The following is a 14,227-nucleotide window of genomic DNA, read 5'->3' as shown; positions in this document are numbered from 1 at the left end:
AATTGACCAATTAAATAAGTTTTAGGGAATTGAAACAATGTAATATTTATAGAAAAGTTTAATGATTTATGTTTGTAGAAGCTTTTAATAAACTTGCGTGAAAACATTGAAAAAAGCTAGTTTCAAATAATGGAGCTGAAAATATTTATTTCACTTTTTCTTAGAAATTTGTTTTATTATAATATTATTTAAAACAGGCTGCGCGGGCTTATTCTGATCATTTTTTATTTTTTGTACGATTTTATCAGAGTACACAAAAACTATCTGTCTGAGTGAAAATGGTATGATGAATTTTTTTACATCTATTTGAGATAAGCAATTTTGTTAAGTAACTATTTTTCATCATGGTTATAGAGAAAGGCATCATTTTACTTTCACATTTTCAAGATGTAAATAAAAACAATGACTCTCAGTAAAAAATAGGTTTGAAAAATAGTTCAAGAAAAAATTATTTAACTTTTTGAGATGCAAATTTTTTAATTTTAACACTTTTTTTATGTTGTATAGTTTTGCCCCCCTAAAGGGAATTTTTTATTTTGCAGCGATCATCATTCAGTTCTTCATTTGATAATGATGATTGATAAATTATTTTTTAATCATTTTTGTTTATTAAAAAACATTTTCCGCAATTAGTTCCATCGAATTATTTCGCACAGCTTTCAATATAATATTTGTCATCATTTAAAAATATAAATAACAAATTGTGTGGTTATTACCGTGAGAGTTTATCAACTGATATTGATGTTATTCCGAAATTATTTTTAATTTTTATATCAATAATTTTAAAATAACTATGGTTTTGTCAAAGTGTAAATATTTTATTGCCAACGATTATTTATAAAATTTTATATACAATGTCGGTAAATCGCAACGATTATAAATAATATATAATGAGACTAACCCTAGGTGCTTTGCGTTGGTTCATACTCTCGACGCAAGGAAATCCTCCACACTGAAACAAAATAATATAAAATTATTATTTAAAATTATTTTAAAAATTCCGTAAATGTATATTTGTTTCTGATTCTTTCAGCTAATTAGAGGGGTAACAGTGTCGAAAATTATGGAAAAATTGGATGAAATTCTTTAATGCCATATAGGATTGCTCATATTAGATCATAACTGGAGAGTAGCTCGTTTCTTTAATACGATGGCAGACGATAAAGTTAATTAAGGTGTAAAAATGAAATTGGATCATTTTCTCTAGCTAAAGTTACTGCCAGAAAAATTATAATTATGCAGAAAATTGTGTTGAAATGGGATTTTCTCTTATAATCTAACATAAATGGCCTTAAGAGTTAATTATTTTTCTTTTATTTTCAAAACATGTTTTTTATTATTTCAATCAAAAATGGAATAAGTTCAATACATTCAATGACTTAGTAATACTTGCTTTGTTAAGTTTATACAAACATTTCTAAGTGTCTGCAAAGAAACTGAATAAAACTTTGGTGGACATTTTATACAAAATACCTGAAAATATAATCCCCTAATTAGGTTCAAAATTTCAGGGTATGTTTTTTATGTATGTCTGTTTTAGGTATGTCAGGGAAATTTCATAGAAGTTCCAATAGCAGTTTGCATTTTATTAAGCTTTAAAATATTATACTCGAATAAATTATTCTGTTTTAGATTTTTTTATTCAAATTGCATTGATGATGAATATGTAGTAACTAGAAAGACTTTATTTCGATCGAAATTTCATCAAATTTTAAATCTCACTTGACACGACCGCGATGTCGAGGTGACCTCTAATAGACCTAAAAAGGAACAAATCCTTTTTCGAAGACAATAGTTTTACTATTCGATTATTTTCTCGACAATACTTTTTAAAGCAATTCTATCTTTGTCTGAAAGCGATTGGCGCCGCTTAGACAGATTACAGGGAGTCACCTGGTTGTTTGCTTGGTCGATATAAGTCTTCCTAACTTAAGGCGATTATCAAGACCCTAAACAGAAACAGTAATTGAGAATCGATTGGCCCTAATAGTCTAGCGGGATTTCGCGAGACATATGCAAACTACTAAATAATTATGGGCAGCTTCATATTTGAAAGCTTTTACCAACAGAAAACAATTGGTAAACAAAATTTATTCAAAGTTCTTAGGGTTGGTTGGAAAATGATTTAAAAAGAAATAAAAACACCTGGGCAATTTAAAAATATTTTAGGTCTCTTTTAATGTATTCGAAATAATTTTAGAGAAAAGAGTCAATATCAGGAGGATCTGCGGAGGAAAAACATTATATGAAATTCATTATTCACAGAACTTGAAGAAAATTGTTGTTTCAAAGTAAAAAATATACATTTTTTATTTGATTCTTATAATAATAGTCGTCACAATTACTGGGATGTTTAGCTTAATGGATGTGCAGTTTTTAGAAATATTTAATGTTGCCGCTAATCTCAAAATTCTTTTGAAGATTATACAAAAGTATAGGTTTGCATTTACCTTGTTTGTGTCTATTTAAGTGAATTTCTCAAAAGATATAATGCTAACAAAACATGAGCAAAATTAATGACATTTTGTAACGGAAAAAATGTGTTATAGGAAAACAATTGTGCTTTTTATTGCTTTTTGTGCGGTTAAATAAAAACTGTTAAATAATCCAATATATCATGGTGAGTAATATAATCTTTTATGTCAGTACCTTTCATGAAAAATTAATATAAAAAAGCTATTTTCATATAAAATAATAAGGTTACGAGGAAGACTTTGAATTTATTACAATCAAAGGTTGTGTTCATTTCTTTCATCAGAAGTCAGTGTTTAAAAAAATCATGATAGAGAACCAATATTTTAAGAAATGTTATGTTATGTTAGTGTTTTTTGTAGGAAATGGGTATTTTTTCAAAAATACAACTGTTTGATTGTAGGTATGTTATATAAAACTATTATAAATACATTTATTTATTATCAATTTTTCATCAATTATTAAAAATATTGTCCTTGCTTATATTCTTGGTTTGGAAATTAATCTTTTTACTTAGAAATTTCTTCTTATAAATTTGTTAAAAATTCTTCGATGAGTTAGCTATTTTGTTGAACATTATTTTTCGAATTAGTTTAATTATTCTGTTTCATTAAAAAACATTTTTAGTTGAAAATTCCACTCTTTAGTGGAGAGTTCATCATTTTTCTTGAGAACTCATCTCTTTTAATGAAAAATTAATTCCTTTGGTTGAAACGTTATATTTTGAGTTGAGAATTCAACTTTCGTTAAAAATTCCGATTTTCGATTAAGGATTCCTGATTTTAGCTGAACATTTATCTCGATGGTTAAATTTTTTTTTAGTTGAAAGTTAATTTATAACTACCAATGTAAGTATTCTATTTTTGATGGGGAAATGATCTTTTTTAGTTAAAACTTAAAATATTTGCTTGAAAATTAATATACTTTGTTGAAAACTCGTCTCTTTGTGGAAAAATTTATTTTCTTAGTTAAAAAATCATCTTATTTATTAAGAATGCGATCATTTGGATGAAAATTCGTATTTTATATTCGAAAATTAAATTTTTTAATTGCAAATTCAACCTGAAGTTTATCAGTAGAAAAATTAACTATTTGGTTGAAAATTGATGAACTTCAAAACATATTAAAATACGATAAGAATCTCTATTTTTGGTGAATACAACTGATTGGTTTTAAATTCATGGATTTTGTTGAAAACTCGTCTTGTTTTTTTTTTGGAAAATTAATGTTTTGATTAGAAATTAATCTTAATTCTTGAAATTAAAATGTTTGGTGAAAATTTAAGTTTTTGGTAGAATATTCATCATCCTAGTCAGAAATTTATCATTGTGGTCGAAGATTCATATTTTTTAGTTACAAACTAATTTTTTGTAATAAAGATTCAACTACTCCATTTTTTCTTGAAAATCTATTTTAAATAATTACAAATGTATCTTTATTAGTTAAAAATTTTTGTTTTATTAAAAACATGAAAATGCGTTGAAAATTCGTCTTTTCTTGTAGAATATTAATTATTAGGGTAAAGATTTCCTCTTTTTTTTTTTGTTAAAAATTAAAGTACTTGGTTCAAAATTAATCTGTTTTGTTTGAGGATTGAATTATTTTGTTAAATATTTTAATTTTATTATTAGATTCAAGTGTTTCTGATGTTGGAGAAATTACATTTTATTTTAGTACTAACAATTGAATTATTATTATTAATGAAACTTATTTTGAAATACAACAATGTTGTATTATTATCAATTTGATGTTGCAATTTAAAAATCTAATAAAAACAGCAATACAGTATTCCTTTTTTAAATTATTTTTTAAAACAGTTGTTAGAAAATAATCCTCATGAATGAATAACAAATAAACTCAATGAAGAAAGTATAATTATTTTTAGCGTTTTCCAATACCAAAAACGTTTTGCAACCTTTTTGCTTAGTCATTTATGTTTAGGGAGAAAAATATTATTAACACACAAAATCTATGTCAGAGGTTGAGGCATAATTAAATAAATTATGTAAACACTAATATTTACCAGGTATAAAAAATATTTTTGAATCATGAATTTTTTAGTTGAAAATTCTGAAAGTTTGGCCACGACCCATATTTTGTCTTTGCCCTTGATTTATTTAATGATTTTGTAAATAGCGTAGGCCTAGAAAACAATTTGTCGAACAAAGTGTCGCCATTTCGTGAAATTAAGGGTCTTTTGGTAAATACCAGCCTCTCACGTTATTACTCGCAATTGGCAGGTACGTGCTGCAGAAAACATACATTTCATAAATCGATTCCTAAATATCTTCTTGCACGAAGCATGCTTTCTGCGAAAAAAAAATTCCTTGAATATCGTGATTTGTCGAAGGAACGAAAATCATAATTGAAATAAATAGCGTAACTATACATGAAACTATTTTTTCACCTTGTGTTTCCAATTAATAGTTTTATTGTTCTTCCATATATTATGTATTCAGTACGATTCAAACAAAAAAGTTTCTATTTGATATTTAATATTCAATTTGCAATTTCAAATCTTAGAATTTCATTTATTTTTATCATTCTTTTTATTCGAGAACATCATTGTTAACGTCTCACTGAAATAAAAGAGAAATTCTTATTGTGTAAACGTTAAGTGCACTCTGTTTATCTGTTTCTACTCACTGCTTATAAAGAGAATTTTTATCATTTCTTTTACTAATAATAAAAATAAAAAATGTATTCCTGTAGTATTTCCAACTTTTTTACACTATATTATTCAGCTTGCTCATACCTAGAAAAAACATTTCATTTCTCCTTGATTAACAGTGCAATGATAATTTTATGTTGTGATTCCTGAGTGAAATTATTATCAAGGCAAATTAGTTTAATTTTTGAAAATATGATTTAAAAATAATATTCAAAAGAAGCAAATACAACTTAAATTCGAGAAATGTAGTTCAATATAACATGCAATTCATAAAGTTAATACAAATTGTACATTTGAAATAAAAATTGGTTAAAGTTTGTATGCTGGTGAGGATAAAATAATGAGAATAAATGTATACCAATTCAATAAAATAGACGTTATCAGACTTCATTCTTTATTTCACTAATCCTTTCATTAACAATATTATTTTCAAATAAAGACTGTTTTCTTTAAAATTGAAAATTATTTTGTAAAGAATTCTATGTTTCTCGAAAATTATTAACAATATTGATGTTTTTTATTCGTGATCCTTTCTAGTTCACCCTGCATATGTTAGCTAATTTTTTGCTACACAATTTGTACAAAATATCGCCTGTATGCAATTTTTTGACCTAATCGAAAGGCGTCATTAGTCTCTTTTTATGTCGAATTATTAAACAATTTTTTTAAATGCTTTTAAAATGGCTTTTTTAATGCTGTTAAATTCCGGTTTTTAAAAGTACGTCAAATTTAGTTCATTTTTAAACTAAATTATTTTTCAAACAAGAAAACTAATGAAGAGACAATGTAAATTTTATTTATTCAAAAGGAGGTGTAAAAAGTTTCTCACGATTCGTTTTCTATGCATCATCTATTGGGTTTTCAGCTTTTAGTAGGCCAATGATTTTATGACAAAATAATGTTTTTGCGAGTTTTGAAAAATTACAAAGAAAATTATAAATATTTTGTTTAATTAACGGTTTCATAAAACTAATTTTCTACTTTTAGGCATTCCATTTGTCGCGTTAAATGTTTATGGTGTTTTACGAAATTATTGTGTGCCACTAACTGAAATGGTTCTTCCGTGATATCTTTTAATTCTAAATAATTAGGTATATGTAAAACAGTTTTTCATTAAATAGTGTTTAGGTTTTTCCTATGATTCAATGGTATTTACTAAAATTTAAAAGCAATCTTTTTCATGTAATATCATCATTCTAAAAACTTGCAATTTTTGTACTGGAGAACAGAAATGGTTTTAATAATTCGTTTGCAAAAGCTGTTTCCTGTGCTTCTTCCAATCGTTTATTTTGATTAAAACATAGATCGTTTCACAAACATACGATTCATTTTTAAGTTGAGAGTAGAAACTGACTTATATAAGTCCCCTGTAAGTTCTTTCCAAGACAAGTTCATGATTTTCTTCAAGCGTTTGACATGCCATTTGTCAAACGATAGGGTATCCTATCTTCGAGAACATGGACGTTGTCCATCATGAGAATGGCAAATCTATTCCAAAATAAACATTTAATCATAGGTTGTAGAGAATTCATTTTGTATATATTTTAAATTATTTGTTCTGCTTGTGAATTAAATTTTAATTCTGGTAAGGTGTTTATTAAGAAACTTTTGGTTCAAAAGTATACCATTTTTTTTAATCTGGTTAAGCCACGACAGTGGTTTTCATAATCCAGAGATGCAGTCTGAACCAGGATCGAATGCCCATTTTAAGGATCTACCAGGTTTTTTAACGGGAAATTGAGAAATAATTTATCAACTTTAGAAAGAAAATCTTAACTGGCGATTGTGCGATGCAAGGGAGAGAGCCGGACGCTTGCATCTGTCTGTTTCTCTCTCTTTGTCTCCTTTATCAGTACAACTCAGACATGAAACAGAAACAGTGAACCTTCTTATTTTCATTATCATTGATTTTTGCATCCAGTATAATTAACATCTTTAAGATCATTTAAAATCTTTGTCAACTCTTTTAAAATTGTGAAATATTTTGATATATTTAGAAATCATTGTAAAATGTAAGTAAAAGTTTTGAAATCTTAGAAATTTTTGTGAATTCTCTTACAGTATTTTCAAATCATTACAATATTTTCATTTATTTTTTACTGCATGTAGGCTGTTAGTTCAAGTTAGCGTAATCTCTCAAAGTCTTTACGAGATACTTGAAATCTATGTGGAATATTTTGGAATTTCTAAATTTTTAAAGATCTAGCTCTAAAAGCAATTTTCAAAGTACTAGCTTAAAAAATTCATATAAATAAAATTCGTTTTTCGTTGTTTTTGTTTATCACTTTAAAGAGCAGCTTTGACTTATGATCAATTTTTATTATTATTTTATTCAAGTGTTGCAATTTCATAAATGCCCCTCCTAAATCATTTCTATTCTTTTATCTAACACTATCACAAAAAACTTTATGTTGTTAATACTCGATGGGGAAAAGGCAGTAGACCAAATGGCCGCTTCTTTAAGAGTTCTGAAGAAACACAGAATTAACTGATGGCTTCTGAAGTAAATAAGATATCAGGTACACGGAGAAAATATCAACTGTCTATCGATATCAGCAGATTACTTCACTCCTTGGAAAGGCATAATAAAGAATTGTATTTTTATTTGAGGTTGCTTCACACATCCTAAAATGGATATTCAGTTTCCTCAAATCTATGAAAAGTTTTTTTCTATGGTTTGTGAAACAATTGTTCTCAATCTTCAGACAATGTTGTTAAATAAGCTTTTAAAACTATTTTAATAGGACACCAATTTAGATGGCTCACACAAAGAAACAGTTTTGATAAAACATTAATTTCGCAATTCTTCAGAGAGTACGAGTAATTTCTACAAATCTCTTCCCAAGGAGATTTTTTTTAGTTAAATGATGCCTTCACGTCGAATTGGTTTCCATAATTTAACCAAAAAATTCTGTAAAAAAATCATTTTTTTTATTTAGAAAGTGAGGGCAAGGGTGAATTCACAACTGAGTGAACAGTTTATATTTAGATTGAGTAAATAGTAGCGTACCCAGATGAAGAAGGAGGAAAGAATAGTGAAAATGTGTGAATGTGACTCCAAGGCTAAAAGATATTATAGGTTACAGACGCAAAAGAGCTTTCAAGAAGAAATTTATGGACGTGAACAAAGATAAAGTTGTATACCAGGCCAAGAAGGCGTGGGGAAAAATTTTTTATAAGAAATGGGTGCTAAATAATTGCAGAGAAAACAGAAAATAAACTTTACATCGATTTCCGATGAAAGATTCGCTACAACAAACCCTAACTTTACAGGATAAAATTTAATCAAATATCGGTTAAACTTTCTTTTTTTTTCCATGACATTTAGGGATGACTGAAAGGAAAGATCCTGGGTACTGATAAGCCCTGGTGAAGAATTTTTTTTAGTGGACATAATTGGAATAAAGAGTATGAATTATACTATGTGTTTATCAATAAAATAAAATAAAATAAATTAATGAAAAATATGTTTAAAAAATCGTAATTTTTATATTCTTATTATTACCGACTTTCCGCTATGCGTATTGGTCTATGAAGTACACGTAGCGGTGAATTCAAGTTATCAGAAATAGTGTTTCTTTTTATATGCAAAACCTAAGATTGAATCATTCGACATTTTACTTGGTTGTTGTGTGATTTGTATTATAAAGAATATAAAAAACTTGAGATTCCTCTGTTTTTATTGTTTTCAACTTTCCGCTATGTTTATTCATCCATAACATACATATTGTGCTAAATCTATGTTATTACCAACAGTATTATTTTTTTTATCGTTGAATTCATTTGTTCCTTGTTAATTTGAATGACCAATAACTTTGTTTCTCAAATTGTCTTTATTATAAAAATTAAGAAAAACGTTGGCATATACATCTATCCTCTTTGGACGCTTTTGATGCCTGAAGTTAAGACTTTGGATTTTATTTCTATGAAGTTCGTTAGTATTATATTCTCTTCCAATCACCCATGGAAAGAGTGAAATTCAGTTTTGCTAAAAAGACAGGTATTACACTATTTATTTACTTTTTTTATTTTATGAAGCATCACATGCTTCTCGCAGGTCCCAAATAACATTAAAGTGTTTTATGGTTTAGCCATTGCACCTTTTATTTCTTCGGCGAACTCTTTAGTGGCACTGACAGAAATCTGTGTTAAATAATTGCATTGCTCAATATGAATTTGAAACTTTAAATAATTAAGTGAGCTCATAATTCTCACTATTTACAATGCTCGCATTGCAAAATAGAATGGTTCCAATAGATAATTTGCAAAATAGTCTTTCTTTGCTCTTTCAAACTGTTTATCTTTGTCAAAACATTTATTGATTAAATCCTTTTTTCAAATTTTTTTTATTTTCGGGTTTAGTTCACATCTTTCCAATCCATATTTTTTAAAAATAATTATGCGAACTTAAAATTACTCACAAAAGATGAGAGTGAATTAAATAGAAAATGCAGCTCCTACATCGGTTCTACGTCCATGATTATTAAAAACATGTTGACACTAACTTTTTTTCAACAAAATTTTCAGGAATAATAAGTTCTTCATCTACATATTTTCGTGGTGATATTAAAATAATTAGTTAAAAAAAAAATAGTTCAAATTAAAGGCATGACAAGAATGACAACTTCTGCATTAAGGCTAGAACCGAAACTTTACAGTATGATCAAAACATTTTTTCGTGATAGGTATTGCAAATATTATATTTTGATTATTTATGAAAACAGGAATAAAATGATACTTATTTCACTTTTTTATCATATAAATTTTCAAGGATGCCCTACGATTATTTTTAAATAATGATAAACATCTGTTAAGCAGTTTACTGCATATTTTTATATTTAAATGCATCCTACTTCGAGGCTGTAAGAACAAAATCAAAAGTGCTGAATTATTCTCCGTGAATAAATGCTTAAAACATACTCAGAATTATTTCTTTTTCTGTTTATCAAAAATTGTAATTCCACTGTCAAAAATCCAAGTCAAAAATAGATATTTTTTAGGTTAGTCCTAAAAATTCGCAATTATGATGTTTTAATTAATACTTAATACTTTTACGAGTATATAAAAAACCCATATATACAAATATTACTTACTTTTTTCTATAAAAACAAAATCACGAAGAATAAGCTTACTGATTCCTTAAAATCGTTTGTATATACAAGCAAGTCAATAATGTCATTACTTTGAAAAATACCGAAAATGATTGAATTGGTTATTTACCATACAATTTTACTTCAATGTTCTGTGTTTCTTTTTTTATAACTTTTTTCCAGTAACAAAAAATTACGAAGAATAAGTTTATTTATTTATTCTCGTCGTTCTTATTCGCAATCTAAACAATTTCACTGAATAGTATTTTTCAAAGAATATAAAAATAATTAATCTAAACAAAATTGATAGAAGAATTGATTCTGTAATTTACTATAAAATACTGATTTTACTGTCAAAATCGAAATATCACAAGGGGATTCTAAAATTCGAGTTCATCTTTAAGAACACATGTAAACCACTAAATTATAGCCCACCTAAATTAGAAATATTACTTCAATTTCAGGCAATGGTAACACGTGGTCTTCTAACTTAAAATACAATTTTATTCAATTTGATAGCTAAATTCTATTTTCTATAAGAATCTTCACATGGATTTAATTTGCAGGTCCGAAAACATGATTTAAAATGGTTAAGTTGGCCTATAGTAAGTAAAAAAATTTGATTCAAGCTGAATTTAAGGTGAAATATGTTATCAAAAAAATTTCTTTATTAAAGTCAAAGCTAAAAGATGAACGCTTTGACATTATCAAGTTTGAAATTTATTGTGCATGTACATGATGCGTATATACGCTCGGACATTCTCTTTCTTTTTTAATTATAGCTCGTCCGGAAAAATGTAATTTCTTCTGCGTCACTTTCAGAATTGTTAATATTATGGAATATATGAAAATGTTAACATCGCAGTTTTTGTCTTTATTGTTCCTCTTTCCTGATTTTTTCTCCATTATTTTGTTCAGGATGAAAGAATTTTTTATTTTGTTAGTAAAATATTACCTTTCAATCTTTTGCATAAATTTAAAGTGAATTTTTTGTTAAGGAAATATTAAATAACTCAGTTAAGTTTAAGAGTCAGATTTTTTATTCTTTATTGACAATCTATAACTTTATTGGTGATTCGGTGTTTTTTGCTAATCACCAATAATATTGAAATCCTCTTATGGATTATCCTTTCTAACACTCATTTCTGCAAACTTCTCCTTGGCCCTGAGAAATATAAGAACATAAGTGAGTTGCAAGCTAAAAATCTTATATTGTAAATAATTAATTAACAACATTTTTTTGCAACTTACAATATTTCCACTGAAGAGCAGAATGACCCTAATAGTGCATTTGTAAAATCTGCTTTCTTTTTTCCCTCTAATCGGCTCTTTTCATCAAAACATAGATTAATTTTTCCAACGTCAGATTCATTTTCAAACCTAAGGCTAGCATTTGTTAGACATACGTCGTTGGTAATTTGTTTCCAATCATTTTCAGCAACATTGTCTATTTTTTTTGCTCTATCAAGCATATCATTTGCCAAACGATTCGGAATTTTATCATCAACAATACGGTCATAGAATAACTTCAGAATTTCAAATCTTCCCTTGGAGAGACATTTTGTTATAAATTGTACAGAAGTTAAATTCAATTTTTCTTTTATCACTTCTTCTGCATGCGATTTAAATTTCGGTGCTGCTAAGATGTTGGTTGAGAAACCTGCAGTTTTTAAATAGTAAAATTTAGTTTTTGGATTAATAATATATCTTTATAATAATTTAATACTTTAAATTTATATTACTTACAGACAATGAGAGTAAATAGAACAGCAATCGAGTACTTCATCCTAGAAGATTTTTTTCAACGTAGTTTGAGAGTATTCTTTCCTTTATCGCAGAACGTGGTTCTATGACAGTTTATATAGCAAGTCTACTTTCTTGAATATTGAGGAAATTTTGACACACGTGCGGTTTTTGTTTATCATTATCTACTTCATTTAAAAAATTTAAATTTGTATTGCGCAATAAATTTTAAAACTGATAATTTTAAAGCGAGCATGTTTTAGCTTTAACTTCAGTCATAAATTTAAATCACAACGGTGAAATTGGGTAAATCCAATCATAAAGGGCACTTTCCAAATGAGCAAATTTTCGCTGGAAATTTTCTTGAAGTTGTGTTTACCATATATTTACTCAATTTTGATATATTTTTTAAAGCTAGAAAGATTCAACACAACAACTTTTGATAATATAATTTTCAGAGTTCCAAAGATATATTTTTTAGTTTAAAGTATGTGCCTAAAGAAATATAGAATCCCGGCAAGAGTGTGTTTCACCACTGTAAATTCAATTAATAATCTAAAAAAATGTACTTTATTTTTGTAATCCTTTTAGATTATATGCTTATATTGCTTCATGAACAAACATAAGCTATTAAATAAATGTTATACAAATTTTGACGACGAATATAAAATAAAATTTGGTTACATAAGCCGGATATTTTTGTTCTAATTTCGAAATGTTTAATCTACATTAATTTTAATTTTTATGCCTCTTTTTTAAATTTTTCTTTAGTTAATTTTTATTTTTAGAATTTTTTTAGTTTTGTTATTTTATTTCATCATCTTATGTCTCTAATTTTATTTTAAATGTACTTTGTTAATTTTTTGTAGTTACTATTTATATAAAAAAGTATTTTAAATCCTAAGATTCATTACCTTTTTAAACTTAGAATAAAATTTAGAAGCATTTCAATAAAAGCTTGTTTAAAAAATGGCATATTTTCGATTTTCTGCTATCTAAAGAATATGACAAACGCTTTGTTTCATCATATTTACTTACGGGTGAATCAACTTGACTCAAATTTTTTTGCAAGTGTATGAAAACAAATACTTTCGAAAAATCCTTGGAATAATTTTTTATTTTATTTACTATGAAAATAAAATCATACGTTTGGAAATTGGAATTCCCAAGAGAATATCCAATTTAGATTCGATCTTTATGACTTTGAATATCTTCAGACATCGTCAAATTTCTTCATATAATATCTTTCTTGAAACTAGAGTACCCTTCTCTAAAAAATGGATGGTTTCATACCGTTCGCAATTTTCACATTGTTATTATCGTCGACTTTCCGATATGCTTATTTTTCTATGAAGCATATAGGAAGCTGAATTCTACTAATCAAAAACAATTTTATTTTTCACGTTAAAATATATAATATCAAAGTAGTAAAGGAAATCTTACTTAAATCTTATTAAAAAGTATTACAATTTTTCTATTGAGAAATAATATTCCAATAATAAGCTTCTTTTTTAATTGATATCATATAATTATATGAGCGGGAGTAAACTTCACTTAAATTATATTTTTGGAAGGATATTTTAATACATTATTTCAACAGCAAATACTCCGAATATTTTATTCTGTCATTTATTATAAAATTTAAATCAGCCTACACATTACGCAAAGTTCGAAAAACGGGGTTTCTTTAGGGATCTACAAATTTCTTAAATTTTTAAATTTTATGACAGCAGGTACGGGTTAATGTTACCCGATATTTCTGAAATTTTGAGGCTACATTTTTGTATAAAGATTCATACAAAACTAAGAGATAATGACAAAACGGAATTTGGAAATTAAGGAAACCCTACTGGATATGATCCAAATCAATTGTTTGGTTATTTAATATAATTTTTTTACGGAGCATGTTATAAGCCACTTAAACAAGATTCAACTTTATTTTTTTTAAATATAATAAATTACTTGTCCTTTTATATTTTCAACATTTTAGATTGTTTATGCTGTACACGAAAATGTTCTGTCTGTGTAGAATTACCCCAATAATACGTCACTCCACCAATACCAGTTGTACAAATATTTTCCTGCATTATAGGCTCTGCGTGAATTGCTTAAATAAAATTGTACACATGTGTCCTTACGAGTAATTCGAACAAATAATGACATGATGACGTATATTTGTAAAAGAAAGGAATTCGATACAAAATTTTAAATACTGGAAATAAAAACATAAAAAGAATACCGTAAAAATAGA

General features: G+C 26.8%; 2 protein-coding genes across 2 annotated transcripts in view; both read right to left on the bottom strand.

Moving 5' to 3' along the window:
* The window catches only part of LOC117173803 (neurexin-3-like), a 55,735-nt gene that overhangs the window by 9,538 nt on the left and 31,970 nt on the right, over window positions 1-14,227 (bottom strand). Inside the window, exon 2 of the mRNA XM_033362446.1 lies at window positions 902-952. Within this exon, the coding sequence (XP_033218337.1) occupies window positions 902-952 (51 nt within the window). The remainder of the gene's footprint in view (window positions 1-901; window positions 953-14,227) is intronic.
* Window positions 11,278-12,100, bottom strand: LOC117173174. Its single transcript, XM_033361591.1, has 3 exons — window positions 11,980-12,100; window positions 11,485-11,893; window positions 11,278-11,398 (listed from the first exon to the last, which is right to left on the bottom strand). The coding sequence occupies exons 1-3, from the start codon at window positions 12,017-12,019 to the stop codon at window positions 11,350-11,352; spliced, it is 498 nt and encodes a 165-aa protein (XP_033217482.1). The 5' UTR covers window positions 12,020-12,100; the 3' UTR covers window positions 11,278-11,349.

The sequence above is a fragment of the Belonocnema kinseyi genome, chromosome 5 (assembly GCF_010883055.1).
Source record: "Belonocnema kinseyi isolate 2016_QV_RU_SX_M_011 chromosome 5, B_treatae_v1, whole genome shotgun sequence".
In the NCBI taxonomy this organism is placed as follows: domain Eukaryota; kingdom Metazoa; phylum Arthropoda; class Insecta; order Hymenoptera; family Cynipidae; genus Belonocnema; species Belonocnema kinseyi.
Note: the sequence above shows the minus strand (reverse complement) of the source record. Positions and strands in the feature narration are given on the sequence as shown.